At 53.3% G+C, this 14,901-nt stretch overlaps 3 protein-coding genes across 3 annotated transcripts; 1 reads left to right on the plus strand and 2 right to left on the minus strand.

Annotated features, from left to right (window-relative positions):
• Positions 1-5,085: 5,085 nt before the first annotated feature.
• Positions 5,086-8,073, minus strand: BDP55DRAFT_548105 (uncharacterized protein; the record flags this gene model as incomplete). Its single annotated transcript, XM_060568810.1, has 3 exons — positions 5,086-6,593; positions 6,714-7,380; positions 7,438-8,073. 3 exons carry the CDS (start codon positions 8,071-8,073, stop codon positions 5,086-5,088), a joined length of 2,811 nt encoding a protein of 936 aa, XP_060431900.1.
• A 735-nt stretch (positions 8,074-8,808) lies between these two features.
• On the plus strand, positions 8,809-9,534 carry BDP55DRAFT_726596 (6,7-dimethyl-8-ribityllumazine synthase; the record flags this gene model as incomplete). The annotated part of the gene is made up of 2 exons (XM_060579168.1): positions 8,809-9,014; positions 9,144-9,534. 2 exons carry the CDS (start codon positions 8,809-8,811, stop codon positions 9,532-9,534), a joined length of 597 nt encoding a protein of 198 aa, XP_060431901.1.
• Positions 9,535-10,199: 665 nt separating this feature from the next.
• Positions 10,200-13,414, minus strand: BDP55DRAFT_548388 (uncharacterized protein; the record flags this gene model as incomplete). The annotated part of the gene is made up of 2 exons (XM_060568834.1): positions 10,200-12,789; positions 13,146-13,414. 2 exons carry the CDS (start codon positions 13,412-13,414, stop codon positions 10,200-10,202), a joined length of 2,859 nt encoding a protein of 952 aa, XP_060431902.1.
• Positions 13,415-14,901: the final 1,487 nt, after the last annotated feature.

Raw genomic sequence — 14,901 nt, forward strand, 5'->3', positions numbered from 1 at the left:
GGTACTTGGTAAGAGTACGGATACCAGGGATCCTTCTCTGGTTTCTCGTCCTTCTTTTGCGAAAAGTGACTTTGGCGCATGTATCTCGTAGACCCCCTGTCCATGCCCGTTCAAGCCCATGCCCTGTCAAGGTGAGCCTGTGAGGTGCGGATCGGTCGACCAGCTCAGCACAAGACAAGCAGAATTGACCCAGACCTACGGTTAGTAATTACTGCGTAGGTTCAATTCAGGGAACTTTGCGTCTGGGATGCAGGCAAAAGAGCTGAGGTGCGACACGGAAACGATTCTACTGCAAGATGGACTGTGGCTGAGCATTCTCACTTCATGTTCTAACTTCTCGGGTCTTGTGTCTGCACGTTAACTCGCCCTTGGTGGCCCTTGTCGCCCTGCCGCCCTCCCGTGCCACGGACAGCTCACACGTTGTATGTAAGACGATGGAATGATTCCAGTGGAGGTTCACTTCGCCTTCGGTTCTCGGTGCTGTCGGCCATTGAGGATTCATCAGTGCGCTGGCCAGCTGCTAGGGGCAGCCCAGTTGCTCAGCATGATCCGGGGCGAGGCCGCGAGAGACTTGATGGGATAGGAGCGGGAGGTTCGAACTTCAAAGTACTTTTCCCGATGTATTCGTATCAATTGGGAGAATGGAAGGTACTTCGGAGCAAGTACCTTTTCTCAGCACCTTCTTGTCAGGGGGTAGGTAGTTTGCTGGGTGCCTGCTCGCTGGGTTCCCGTTTCCTTCTCAAGAAGGAACTGAGTGTGCTGAGTTCCTTCCACTCCCTCCCCATTAATCCATCCATCCACATTTTTCTTTCCCCAAAAAGCCACAAACCCAAGGGGTCCCCGGGCGCATTCAAAGTTGCCGGTTGGCTGCCCGTTGGACACCCCCAGCCAGGCTATGGATGTGCAGTTCCCCACTCAGTAAGGCGCAGCCGAGCCCCGTTCCTCCTACCTCGCCCGTCTGGCCCATCTCTGTTCGTACCCATTTCAATTCAGGTCAGGTCAGCCAAAAGGTGGGAGCGACCTGAGAAAATTGGTCACCTTTATTACGGATACATACTGCGTACTCTCTTCGGTCCCTGGGCTATCGATATTCTGTACTTTGTCTGCCCACTACTGCCACTATTTTCTACATGTCACGGCGAGCCCACCCGACCATTTGCTCAATTCGTCTCGTCGCCCAGCCGACTAACAAGGCCCAGACATGGCTTGTCCGCTCTCTACTACGTATTCTTCGCTTCGCCGCCATGAAAACCCTGGACCCCTTCTTTTCTCTTCTGGCTACGAATAACTGAAGTGGCCTCACGCAGGGTCACTCTCCAACTACGCACCATTCGAATAACTACTCCGTATACACACCATCTATCCGTCTCCAGCGCAAACCTCGCTCGAACCTAGGCTCGTCCCAAGGAGACAGACGACGGGGGCCGGTACATAAGTCAAGACAAGGGCGAGGGGAAGAAGGTTTCCCAATGGCAGTGCTTGTCTAGCGCCCGGCCTGAAACCAAGACTGCCACCCTATGACGTGCCGATGGAATTCCGCAAATCCAGCTCACCTCGATCCATTTCAACACCAATAGCTGGCGTGAGACCTTGTTTCTGACTTGGATGTGTCTAATGTCATCCGTCGCGCAATCAATGGGACCGTCTCACACGGAGATAACATGCCAACTTCGATATAATTTAGGTAGTACGGAGTACTGGCAAGTAAGACACCGTCCTCCGCTTATCACCAAAACCACATCTGTTAAAAATCAAGTGGCCCAGCAGTGTCATAACGTGCCGTGAGCTAACGCAGAGCCGAGAAGAGCAGAGCAAGGCAGTACCAGGGCAATGACACACACGCTGAGCCCAAGCACCCTTCAGGCCTGAGATGGCAATTCAATCGCTTTCGTGACTTGCATACGGGCATATCCAGCCCCCCGTGCTTGCAGTGTGCATCGGAGGCTAGTTCGTCTGTCTTCTGCTTTTGAACGGACTCTGTTGGTACTTCACTACATCAAGAATGGTAATCTTCTAATATGCGTATCCGTACAATGCTACAGTACGGTAACAGGCACATGGCACGCCTGGCCAATAAATTTCTGCCCTCATCCTCGTCTCCCCCTCCGATTACCGACACATTGTTCGCCTTCGGGAAACAATTTGGACGGAGATGAGGAGAGTCGCGCGCATGGGCCAAGTTGCCAGGATCATCAACTAAACATAAATGTGGCAGTACGGAACTATGACTTCAGACGAAACCCGGACCACCGATCGATACAGTACCTGTCGAATCCTCATTGTCTGTGCAATTTGTTGGCAAGCATCCAACTAGATTCTCCATACCACCTACTAAATGAGCATTAATCCTGGCATCATCGTCAGTAGTCGCTATGGGAAGAGGCGCAAAAACGACAAAACCACCGATCGAGATCTGAATGTCTCTGGCAATAGCAATTTCCAAGGCACTGAGCAAGTAGCCCACATGCATCGCAGAGGATCGTCCAACCCGCGGCACCGTGTGCGACGCTCCAATCCCAGCAGACCAGCCTTCAATCATGATTGACGGGTTCTCCATGTATAGCATCTGGTCATTATACCCCCAGTTGCACAACTCGACACTTCATTCGCACAACACACCCTTGGCCATAGCCATCGTACCTATACTCGTACATACTCATAACATCATCACCCGTCTCTGCAAAAAGAGAATCGACTCGGATTGCATGGCAGCATGATATTCCAGACTCAATGCGATGCCCAAACTCAACCTTTATCCGTGCATAGAGGCTAGATCGATCATCTCAAAAACTAGGAACAAGTCAACAACTCGATTGTCTGGGCATGTAGGACCTGCCTTACGACCTAACCTTGCCAACCTTGCCGTGCTTGCGTAAGTAGCCCAAGCAAACGTACGTCAAACTTTGGTAGTGAAACATTGACTCTCTTCGCCAGAACCCGTCATCCGCCAACTGCGATAACTCGCAAGTTGACTAACCCAATCATACCGCCTTTCCCTCCACCACCTGCGGCGACAGCAAATAGGAATCAGATTCCTTCGCGTCCCTAATACGAACTTCTGCACAAGCCGGTCTCCATATGTCTCGCTTACTTTGGCTGTAGCTATTTTCGGCAACCTTTAATATTTGCTCCAGACTTCGGCCTGGAGGCTCTTTACCCGGCACGTATGCATAATTTTGCACCGCTGGCTTCAGTGTCATCATGCTGTCCGAACGACGTTCTTCAGCCCCACTTGCCCATTGCTGCCGCCGTCCCGGACGACGACGAAGCCGACATCATATCATTCCGCTTGACTTCGCGGTCTGTTGCTAGTTTACTGCCACCTCCTTGCTCAACAACGCAGGTCTATGGGCTTTCTTCTCACTTGATGGCCGTCCGTATTATGGTATGTTAGGATGTTTACAGATGGGTGCAAACCTGTGTTTCACGGGCCGGATTTCAGCCGTCGATACTGGCAGTGTGCGGGCTTTGTAGATGCTACCTTGGCCCAGTGCAGAGGAGTATGGCTCCAAGTCAACATCGTGGTCCCCATGCCTCACTCCGCGTGCTCGCCTTGCCCGCCACTGCATAGCTTCTTCCGGGAAATGGCCAGTCTTGGCCTCTGTCCTGTAGCCGTCTTCTATGTCTCACGCAAGCACCTACACCGTTTCCAGGCCAGCCCAGCCCTATCCTCGCGGGAACCTAATGTGAGACAGGAAGACGCCATGAAGCCGGAGCCTGTGGGGCGCCGTCACCGGGCTCGCCTCACATGCGCACGAACGGTGTGGTTAATTACAGTAGGCCCCGAAAGTTGCTGCAGAAGAACAAGTTCCCGGCCTTTACACACCAGCTTGGATAGTAGGTAGGCACCGGTGCAGCAGGAATACGATGCTGTCTTCTTCCTCGATCCCCACCCGTTGCTGTGCTGCACCATGGAGGGGATAGAAAGACCTCCCAGCCTCTCACCGACGTTCCATACTCGGGGAAACGGTCCGGCTGGAAGGCACTCATGTATACCACTGCGAAGTCTACTATCGTGGGATCGACGATGGTAAACTCCCATCCCTTCTGAGGCCGTGACGATAATACATATGGGATTTGGCATCAAGGCAAATCATCATCTTAGGCCAGCCGAGTCCCCTTTTTTAACCCGATAACGACGCGTTCAACGCGGGAAAAGAGTTCAATCCCAGTCCCACAGAGGTTTAAAGGAATACCTGTCTTGCCTGTATACGTTCAAGTACGTGTACTCATCCAAGCGGCCGGGTTTTGTGGACTCCCGTATCATCGCTGCCTGTCTCTGATCGGCAGCGCCACCCCTCCACACCCCCTTTTCCCATCCAGCCTTTTTTTCCCCCGCTGCTTTCGCAATGAAGTGACGTACCCTTAGGAAGGCATACATGGTGTCGGTTCAACTTCACTACCTCTGCCCTGAGTGATCAAGTATCTTGCTGTCCGGGCAAGATATACTGCAATTTCCTACGTTACAATCGCTAGTTCCAATCGGCCGTGAAGATTGGTTCTGGAAGTCGGGGCATCCCCATTCTCCATATATATACATACTTGTTTTGCAAACTACTGGGTCCCTACTTAACGTGCCAAATATACAAACGTGACGAATGCATATATTTCCAGCATGATAGGATGATAGGTACTCTCACCCCCCACAGCCCGCCGTGTCTACCGAGCTAGTCCTAGACTTCTCGACGTCTTTTTAGAAGCGAGCCCTATCATTAGACCAGGTAGGCATGAAGCTTTATGGGGCGGAGACAAACGAAGGTTCCAAGGATTATCGTCTGCACGTAGGCTTTTCCAAGAGTTCCAACTTTGAGCAAGTTCTTGGAAGTAAGAGGTGACACAGATCCAGAGTGAAGCGTGAGATAGCTACGCACGGTAGACGAGACTGCGAGCCGAGCAAGGAGTATTTAAGGCAGAGATGCGTCCATTGAAGTGAACATGTGGCGGTCCTTATCTATATGAAGTAAGTAACAGCCCTGCATGCAGATAATAATAACTCCTCTCATAGCAAAGCCGCCTTGTAGACGCAACCTACACCTGGCCCTCGAACGACAAAACGCACTCTATGAAGCAAAGTGACTTATCTCATCATACTCCCACATCTCCTTCTTCACACAATGCCCCAGTATCAATCTCAAGCTCCACTTCAACTCCATGCTTCTCATACACCCAAGCGCCCACGATTTCTTGAAGCTTGTTGCTGATGTTCTCCATTTCATTCTTTCCCATGTGAAACGCCACTTCCTGGATGCCTCTGGTGATATAGAGATCATAGTTAGATGCATCTGTAACCTGCTTCCGCAGATCTTGTAGATCAAGTGTAAGTGGCCATGTCTGAGTATGGGGCTCTGAGAACAGCTTCTCAAATGGGAGCATCTCCGATCTCATCCTTTTGTGTACCTTGGTTCTCGACCTAGACCTAGATGCTAGTCTCTTCTTCAGGTATCTTCGAGGAGACATGTCCGGCAGGGTAGTCGTAGCTCTCCTAGAGAGCGATCTACCTCGCTCGTCCTCTGCAATCTCTCCATATTCTTCTTCAGTTCTGTGGCGTAGAGCGTTCAGTCTCTCCAACATCTGTCTCTCATTTGGCTCTGGGCTGGCTTGCTGGTAGTGATGCTTTGACTTCCTTGTCTTCTCGAAACCATCATAGATGTCATCCGGTCTCGCCCCCACCGAAGGAGGGCAATAAGTCGACGTATCCTCTAGCCTTAGTTGCTGCCTCTCTCTTCGGGTGTCGACGGCAAGTTTGATTTGTCTCAGTCCGTCTGCCCTGTGAGGCTCAAATCTCCGAGTGGCCTGGGTGGGCCTTGGTAGTGCTGGTCGTACATGAAGGTCTCTGCCTTGTTCGATGCGGGCAGGCACCCGGAATGGCTTGCGCAACGGACTAGAAGACATAGGAGGTGTGCCAAGCACACTGCTCTGATCAAGATTCGCAAAGGGATACGGCGTCTTGGCACCGATGCGTCGGCGAACGCCTGGGCCTCTCTGCGGCATCACATCTAGGTCTTCATTGTCGTGTCCAGTAATGGATGAATGGAATGCTTCCTCATCTCTTGAAATTTCTCGCGGTTCTTGGTGTCTTGGAATCTGATAACTAGTTGGTGGGGCGGCAGGGTGTTGTAGGATCGGTGGCTCAAAGTTATCTGGATCGTATATTTCCTCCCTTGCTGCAGCAGGTACCCAAAGGCGTTGAGATTGCTGCTGCTGGGAATGTCTTTGGTCTTCGATACTCCGGCTCATTACTTCATCGGCTTCCTGCATGAGCTCTGCTATCACAGAGATATGGTCTTGCTGGCGAGAAGCTGTGCCACCCAGATTGCTGTCGCTATGCTCGCCTGTGAGTCGAAGGCCAAGCATGTCTTCGCGGTGAGTAGAACGTTGTCCAGCCGCTATTTTTGCCAGAGACCATGGATTTGGTTCCTCCCGTTGGGTCTGCTCTTCCATCTGTGACTGTATGAACTCGTGTATGCCCGTACTGGGAGGGCCCAAAAGAATCGGTTGCGTTTGACCATCTGGGCTTGCAGTCTCATCTCGAGCCATGTTCACCTCCCAACCAGTTCGAAGGAGGGTTTGGGTGAGTATTGGTTCCTGGGTGTCTTCCTCGGCCTGTCGGCTGATTTGCGGTTGCCCCAAGTTTGAGAGAGAGGACCTGTCCACGATGATGCCATTGCCAACATTTCTCAAGTCGTGGTTCACCCAAGTGGGATCGCTTGAACCCTCCATCGCCTCAAGTGCACTTCTCCAGCCGTGTACAGGCTCTCTGTTGGGAGATCCTGGCATCTGCTGTCCACTCTCAGGAGAAACCAGGCCGGTTGGTGCTCTTTCAGAACTCATTTCCTCGACCGATGCCAAGTCTTGAAGGAGGTCATAGTCTTCTTCGTCATCGTCTGGGAGAAGATCTGGAGTCTGGTGTCTAGCTTGCTGGTTCGAAGTTTGGAGATTTTCGGTGACAACTTCAACCACTGGTTCGGGCTCGGTTGGTTGGTATATCTCCTTGCACATGTCCTCGAACAGGGCTAGCAATTTGGGCTCGTTTGCAAAGATGACCTCGTCTTTGGCCGTGGTTACGTTAGGATCGTAGCTTCCGAGAATGCATTCGACATTCAAGCGTATGAAAGGCTTGGAAATGGACTTGGAAGAACCGGCGAGAACGACACAGCTGCGTAAGTGTTGTTTGTAAGTATCGACAAGCTTCTTCATTGTACCCCTCGCTGTAGTCATGGGCCTCGAGTCAACGGAGATGAAGTAGCCTTTGCCAGACACTTTCACGGGATCGGCATCAGCCCTCGGTACAAAAGCCTCAAGTCTCATGATAGATGCTGGCGTGTCTGGTCTCCCCGGTTCCGTTGCTGAGATCGCAGGTGTAGTTCCACTGAACGTTTTCTAGACGCACTGTGAAACCAGCTCGGAGCCGAATACTTGGAGAACTGCCTCTCGGACGCCGACGCCTTTGCCTGGCGCATAAGACCATGAGAGCTTGTCGTTTTTCATGACTTTCAAGGAAAGCCTAAGGTGCGGTCGAGTAAGTGCGTACACCTGAAGAAGGTCCCTGACCTGAGCGTATGCTTTCTTGCTCTCCTTCTGAATTTGTTGCCTGCGAACCGGAATGTTGGCAAACAAGTCTGAGACGTCGATGGTCGTCCCAACGGAGCCCGAAACATGCTTCTTGTTCGTTACACCGCCGCCTTTGGGGTTGAGTACCAGCAGTGTTGCCACCTGATCTTGAATCGTTCTCGTTGTGATGGTGAGCTTCGAGATGGCGTTCACGCTTGCCAAGGCATCGCCGCGAAACCCAAGTGTCTGGCCTCCCTTGCACTGAAGCTCATCAAATGTCCGGAGCTTACTGGTATGTGACCAGCGTCCAAGAGCATCGTAGTCTTCAAAGCAGATGCCGTGACCGTTATCTCTGACCTGGATGTTGTCTATTGCGTTTGCCGATATCCTGATCTCGACGTTGTTTGCATTGGCGTCAATAGCATTTTCCACGAGTTCCTTGACAAGTGATACAGGGGATGGGATGACGGCAGACGATCCAAGCTGGCGGACTGTGGCCTGAGATAGTTGAGATATTGACATTCTACACGAATCTGGGGTTCAATGAGACCGATGCAAGCATGGAAGACAGAGCAGGTGCCCCCGTAAAGAGAGGAAATATTTCTAGATGGCGAAGGACAAGGTCTACACAAAGACGTGAGAGTAGCGGCAATGAGAATTATAAAGACTACAGTGTTACGAAGAGAAGAAAAACCTGCCGGATCTGAACTTGAGAGGAAGGCAAGAGACGTACCTAACAGCAGACAGAGGAAGGAAGCGTGTAAGTAGGTCATTGCCCATCCAAGAAAGCAGTGGCTCGCCAGCTGGTCGCAGTTGGAGCAGAGAGCTCTGGTCAGAGCAGCGCCGGCCGTGCCAAAGCTAAGGTAAACCGTAACGGAAGGTTGCCCTGCCTGCTTCCTGCAGATTCCCAGGTTTGCCAGGGCGCCGAGCCCCGCAGCTCCCCTCCACTCGCAGGTGCAAGGCACGCAAGCACCTCAAACCGTTGTTGCCCCGCATCGCAAGGTCCTCGTTCCTGGAAGCCCGCCCGCCTTGCTATCCCGTAATACACTACAAGCGATTCCTAAGCCAAACCCGCACCTTACGTAGCTCTTCCCAGCTCCCGAAAGCATTGCTGTCCATCCCACTACTTGCCATCTTCAAACCACCCCCGCCAAAACCGAGCTGTCAACCTGTCGCGAAAGACCACCTCACCCACGAACCTACACCAAACGTCTTGATACCCCTCCTCTTCACAACCACCAACCACTCAACTTCAAAATGTCCGACATCAAGGGACCTACCCCGCAACAGCACGACGGCAGCGCCCTGCGCATTGGTATCGTCCACGCCCGCTGGAACTCGTCCATCATCGAGCCCCTCGTCAAGGGCGCCAAGGAGAAGCTCCTCGCCTGTGGCGTAAAGGATTCCAACATTGTCGTCCAGTCCGTCCCGGGAGCTTGGGAGCTCCCCATCTCCGTCCAGAGGTGAGTCAAACGGCAGGCAAGCAGGTCGCAACACGCAAGACTGACCGCGGGGCTTCGGAACTTCCGCTCTTCGCAATCCAAAAACCCAGCAGTAGCTAGCTACCTTTGGCTGACAATTCCTTCCCACAGACTCTACCAAGCCTCCCAAGTCCAATCCGCACAATCCGGCACCGGCACCTCGGCCGGCGACCTCCTCGGCGCCTCGACCACGGACCTGACCTCCCTTCCCACCGAAACCGCGCTGCCCTTTGACGCCATCATTGCCGTCGGCGTCCTCATCAAGGGCGAGACGATGCACTTTGAGTACATTGCCGACGCCGTCTCCCAGGGCCTCATGCGCGTGGGCCTCGACACGGGCATCCCCGTCATCTTTGGTGTCCTCACCGTCCTCAGCGACGAGCAGGCTCAGGCCCGGGCCGGACTTACCTCTGGCGGCCACAACCACGGCGAGGATTGGGGTCTGGCTGCCGTCGAGCTCGGCGCCAAGCGCAGGGCCTGGGCCACGGGCAAGATGGAGTAAGGGCTGCATCTCGAGTTGAATGAAAAGGACGGGGGGAACCCTTTGGTTTTTAGACGCTTACTGGAAAAAAGTAAAAGAATCCGAAAAAGGATAAACAAAAAGAAACTGGAGAAATCATACCAAGGGTCTATCGTGGATAGAGATTGACCCATTGAAATTTACTTGCCATTTGTACACACACATCAAACAATTGAGTGATCACATTGATAAGAGTGAAAATACTTGGGGCTCCTGAGTAGGTAGGTAGGTAATACACCAAACACTTCGCAAACATAATCATCGCATCGTTAAAACGGAGGGCTCGTCTTCATAGTCATTTTTTCTCCAACATTAGTTGATTATGGCACCAAGAGCTGTCTATCATGACTTTGTAAACAATATCCAAGTCCTTTCATCTTGCTCTTTCACTCCCGCAGCGACGCCCGGCAAACAGATTTCTCCCAGAATGTACACTTGATGAGGGTGCGCCGAATAAATACCCTACACCAAACCCTAGATCGAAAAAGCGAACCCAAACACGCCTTAGATGAGTTGCGTGATGTGTGTGTGTCTGTGTTCCTTTTGGTAATATGTCCAGTCTTTTTTTTTGTTTCGTCGTGTTCCGATTTCCCATCTCTTTCTCTCATCCTCCTTTTAACCATGTGGCTTCGTCATTTTGTGTACCCTCATGAGATGAGCGCTCCAATTTCGCTGCCAATGCTCTTCTTCGTCCTCCACAGTCCCCTCTTCTTCTCCTTCTTGGCCTTCATCGCAGCCCATCCCTCTTCGTCGTCATCGTCCGAGTTGTTGTTGGACTTGTCGGGCAACTTATTCTCTTGCTGCTGAACGACCTTGGGAGGCTGGTCCCATCCCATGGCTCCCGACATGACCGACATGCGTCGGCCAGAGTCCAACTGGGGCGCTTGCTGCGTTACGGGTCTGTAACGGCCTGGTAAGCCCACGTTGCTGCGTTCCGAGGGTGCGATCGAGGGGGCATACCCGGCACCTTGGGCGTGAATACTGGGTGCGTACCCACCAACACCGCCCATGCCTCCGTGAATAGATGGAGCGAATCCTCCTCCGGGAGGTTGGATCCATGAAGAGGAGCTGGGTTGCACCATGCTCATGGTCCTCGTTCGGGGGTCAAGTCGAGGGGGCTCCAGCATGGAATCTCCGAAGTAAGACTGGCGCTGGCTGTCGTGGACGGAGGGTGTCCCAACATGGCTCATCGGTCTTTGCATGCCATTCATTCCGTTCATGGCGTTCATGGCGTTCATGTTCTGACCACCCGGAGTCGCCATCATTTGCATGAACTGCATCTGCATCTGCATAAACTGCTGCATCTGCTGGGTCATTTGAATCTGTGCCTGGTCTCCTGGTGTAAGCATCATCTGGGGCATTTGAGGCATCTGAGGCATTCCCGGCATTCCCTGCATCTGCTGCATTTGTTGCATCTGTTGCATTTGCTGCATCTGCGGCATGCCTCCCATACCACCCATGCCTCCCATTCCGCCGTTCATTCCGTTCATGTTGCTGTATACCATGGAGGCCGGAACCCCGTTGCCAGGGCCAACCGGTGCTCCCGTGAAGGGGTCGACGTTGGCCTCGACGTTGGGGCTACCCCTGCGCATGGCCCGGGCTCGTTCTTCGCCAGCAATTACACCGACAAGGCCGCCCACGACACCTGGCTGCTGGGCACCGGGAGCCGGAGAGCCTCCACCAAACGTAAGAGACTCGCGTGGAGGTCCGTTGATGAGACCTGCACCTAAGAACGGATCCTGCGGGAGCTTCCTCGCAAATGCGGGAAGATGCCCACCACTTGTTCCTCTCGGCCCTGTTCCCTCGCCCATGCTCGACCCCGGTCTCGCAGGCTGGGGCTGGTTCTGAGCGGATGAACGTAGATCGGGGTTTGAAGCCATGTTTAGGAGTCGGGCAGGCGGCTTGTTTTTGTTCGGGAATCCGTGTGCAGCCAGGATGGCAAGAGGCACTTCTTCATCCTCCTCTCCTTCGGAACCGTCAGATCTTCCAGTCAGTGGACCCGCGGGGACGGCCAGGTTTCCGAGGTTCGGGGTGCTGAGCGACACGGACAGGTTTGGTCGGGTGGCATGTCCGGAAGGGCCGGCCATGGGGTTCTCGCCCGTAACCTTCATCATCTGCTGTCGGTAGACGGCCATGTGAGCCTCCTGCTTCTTCCTCTGCTTGGCTGCTAGCTTCGCCTTTTCAATGTCATCCTCGTCGTCGTCATACTGGTCCTCATCATCATCGCGGTTGTCGTCGGATGCCTTAACCGTCTCGCTGGTGTTGTCATCGCGTTCCTTGTCTCGACGGTACTTTTCGAACTCGGCGGGAGTCATGACTTTGTTTCGGGGCGGGCCGTGGTTGTTGTTGTTGTTGGATGTGTAGCGCTGCGTGTTCGCGGGCGGCTTGGGCGGTTGTGCTCTGCTATTATCGAACATGTTCTCCTCCTCCTTCTTGCTGTCCGTTGCATCCCACGCTGTCGAGAATGCATCTTCATTTCTGCGGAATCTGCCAGGTGGAGACGGGTTGCTAGGCTGACTGGAACCGCCAAGAAATCGACTAGCTGCCACCGAGTCCTTCAATAGGTTCGCATCTTCGTCTTCGATGATGTCGGATGGCACATTGTTGCGGAAGGCCAGTGGTGAGCCATGTCGAGGCACTGGCGGCGGTGCAGTGGCTGGGGGAGAGTTGGAGCCGGAGTGCAGCAGATTATCATTAGAATGTTGGCTGCTCCATGAATAAGGTGATGCCTCGACTTTGATGGACCTGTCAATCTTGATGGGCGACGGCTGGGGTTGGTTGACTCGGTTTGTTGTGAGGGACCGAGGTCCCATGTTGGACTTGTCGTTGCCGGGAAGCGTCATTTGGCTAGCTCTTTTGTCGAATCCTGACCCTTTGAACATATTACCAAAATTACTACCAAAGTCGAGGGCGAAGTCCTCCTCGCTGAGCTTGGGAGGCGTGGCGGTTCTGTCGGTAGAATCTGTCAAACCTCGTGGTCTGCGGGTATTATGGTCGTCCTCCAGCGACGCCTGCTGGGGAGGCAAGGGCGGAGGAGGTAGAGGATGATCGTCGACGGGAACTTGATTCTTCTTTTGACCGCCAAAGGAAAAGGTTCTGCCGGCTTTGCTTAGGAACCCACCAGAGCTGTGCTTGGGAGCTGGAACTTCGGTCTGTGATTTTCTAATCGAGGGTTTCCATTCTTCCTGAGCCCCTTGGTGGCCGAGGTCAGCCGAAGACGGTGTGGTTGAGACGTTGCTGTGGCGCGAAGAAGTATCTGTCGAGGTTGTTTTGGTGGTATTAGATGACCCACTTCCCCTTAAGCTGAGTCAGTCGACGTTAGACACAATCCTTGCAATGGCCCTGAAATGAATTGCAGACAGGGGAGGGAGGGAAATCGAGACAGCAAGAAAAAGACCACTAGCAGGGCAACAATCCGCCGCTGAGTCCGAGACATGCCGCTGTGGAATGCATGCCAACCCTCTTTTTTTCTGCTTGCTTTCCAGGTCTCGCTTTTCTTGCTTTCTCAATCCCACCTCCTTCTGCCCATCAGGGCCAAGAATGTGTTCTGAAATGGAAATGTGATTCAAGGAAAATGGGACGGATGCACATACCGGTTGTTCTTCACGTCAGCAAATATGTTGTTGTCCTCGAGAGACAAGTCCGAGTATTGCTTGGGAGGAATTGCCATCGTGGTTGCCTTGAGCAGCCTGTGTCCACCATCAAATGACTTTTGTCCTGCTCCAGCTCCAACTTCAGTCCTTTCTAAGACACGGAAGGATGTCGGCCTTTCCTTGGTCGTTGTCTCTACTGGCTCATCATGGAACTCTTCCGAGTTGACGGTCGATCGCCGCCTGCCGAAAGAGACGGAGAATCTAGGCATATGGATGAACCGCTATTCGTATTTCCCAGCGGGACAGAAACGTTGCGCGTTTACACGCCGAGTAGTTCGAGAAGCGGGCTTCGTAAGGATAAATCCTTCGGGGCTGTCCTTCGCCTCGGGCTGGGGCCGCAGTGCAGAAAAAAAAAAGCGATACGAGGCGGGTCAGCCGATGTGGGATGACGACAGATAGCTGAGATTCGGGAGGGCTTTGTTTGTGGCTCGCGTCAGTACTCGGTGCGGAGTGTGACACCAAAGTGCGGTAAGCGAGGAGATACTGCGTAGCGGAACGAATCCAGAATGTCAGCTGCAACTGCGATCCGTCGTCGGTTGACTTGTGCGCGTGTGCGAGGTATCGCAAGAGTGTCTCCAGTATGCGACTGAGCTAGGTATGTGGCCACTCGTGGGACCGAGGAGACGGGAAGATGGGGAATGAGAGTACTGCGGAAATGGTAGCCGCCAGCAGCCTTAGCGATGGACCTGGGCTCTCAACAACAATGCAATGCTTCTCCCGCTCTCGCGCGCCGCGATGTCGCGAATCCGAAGGGGGAGCGCAGCTATGTATAGGCCTGGGCCGGTGGGCTGAGGAATGAGGGAGGACAAGAGGAATGGCTTGACGATGACTTACCAAAGGAGTCTTTCCAACAAGACAGAATGAGACGGCGAACAGTCGAGAAGGCGATGAGACAAGTATTAGTCTATAGAGCGTATGCGAGGGCGTGAAACCAGAAGCCGTATGATCTCATTCAAACTTTTTTTATCCAAACGCAAAGAGATGCAAAAAAGCTGGACCCGGGCTGTACAAGGCCAGAGACGATGGACAAGCGGGCGAGCCAGGGGGGGGTTCGCCGATGCGATGCGATGGGTAGTGATGGAAACTGGGGTATTAGGATATGAGAACGAGTGAATAAACAGGAACGGAGTCAAGTCGTGGGATGGATGGGCACGACACGAAGTGATATGCAACAAATGATGACAGTAACAGCGAGGGTCGGCGAAGCAGACAACGAGAGGTTGGAGACTTGGAGCGAACGGTGGGCGGGTGGGAATGTGGAAAGGAGGAGGCGATCCGATCAGTAAGGAATTAGGCAAGGCAGAGACTGAGAGAGGGAGAGAGAGAAGAGAGCCCAAAAAAAAGGCACGGCTAAGTCTAACGCAGGCCAGCCAAGTGTGAGGGTCCCCGTCGACCAAACAGGGGCATGTCAGAAAGAACGTGAGCAGGGCCAGTCCAGGTATCCAGTCTCCAGAGTTCAAGGAGAGAAAATATGAAAGGCCTCTGCTCCTCTGCTCTCTGCTTTGCCTCTGATTCTCTCCTCACTTCTACATCCCGCGTCCCGCGTCCCGCGTCCTTGTTGGGCCAGTTTTCCTGTTCCTGCTGATGGTCTGGCTTGAGACTCTGGAGTCTGGTCTGCTTTCTCTCTCGCATCGACGCACTTCCCTGGTTCCAACACCCAGTCGCAGGGCCTATTTTTATTAGGAGAGTGGAGAGA

Source organism: Colletotrichum godetiae (genome assembly GCF_030913485.1).
Source record: "Colletotrichum godetiae strain CBS 193.32 chromosome Unknown BDP55scaffold_12, whole genome shotgun sequence".
Classification (NCBI taxonomy): Eukaryota; Fungi; Ascomycota; class Sordariomycetes; order Glomerellales; family Glomerellaceae; genus Colletotrichum; species Colletotrichum godetiae.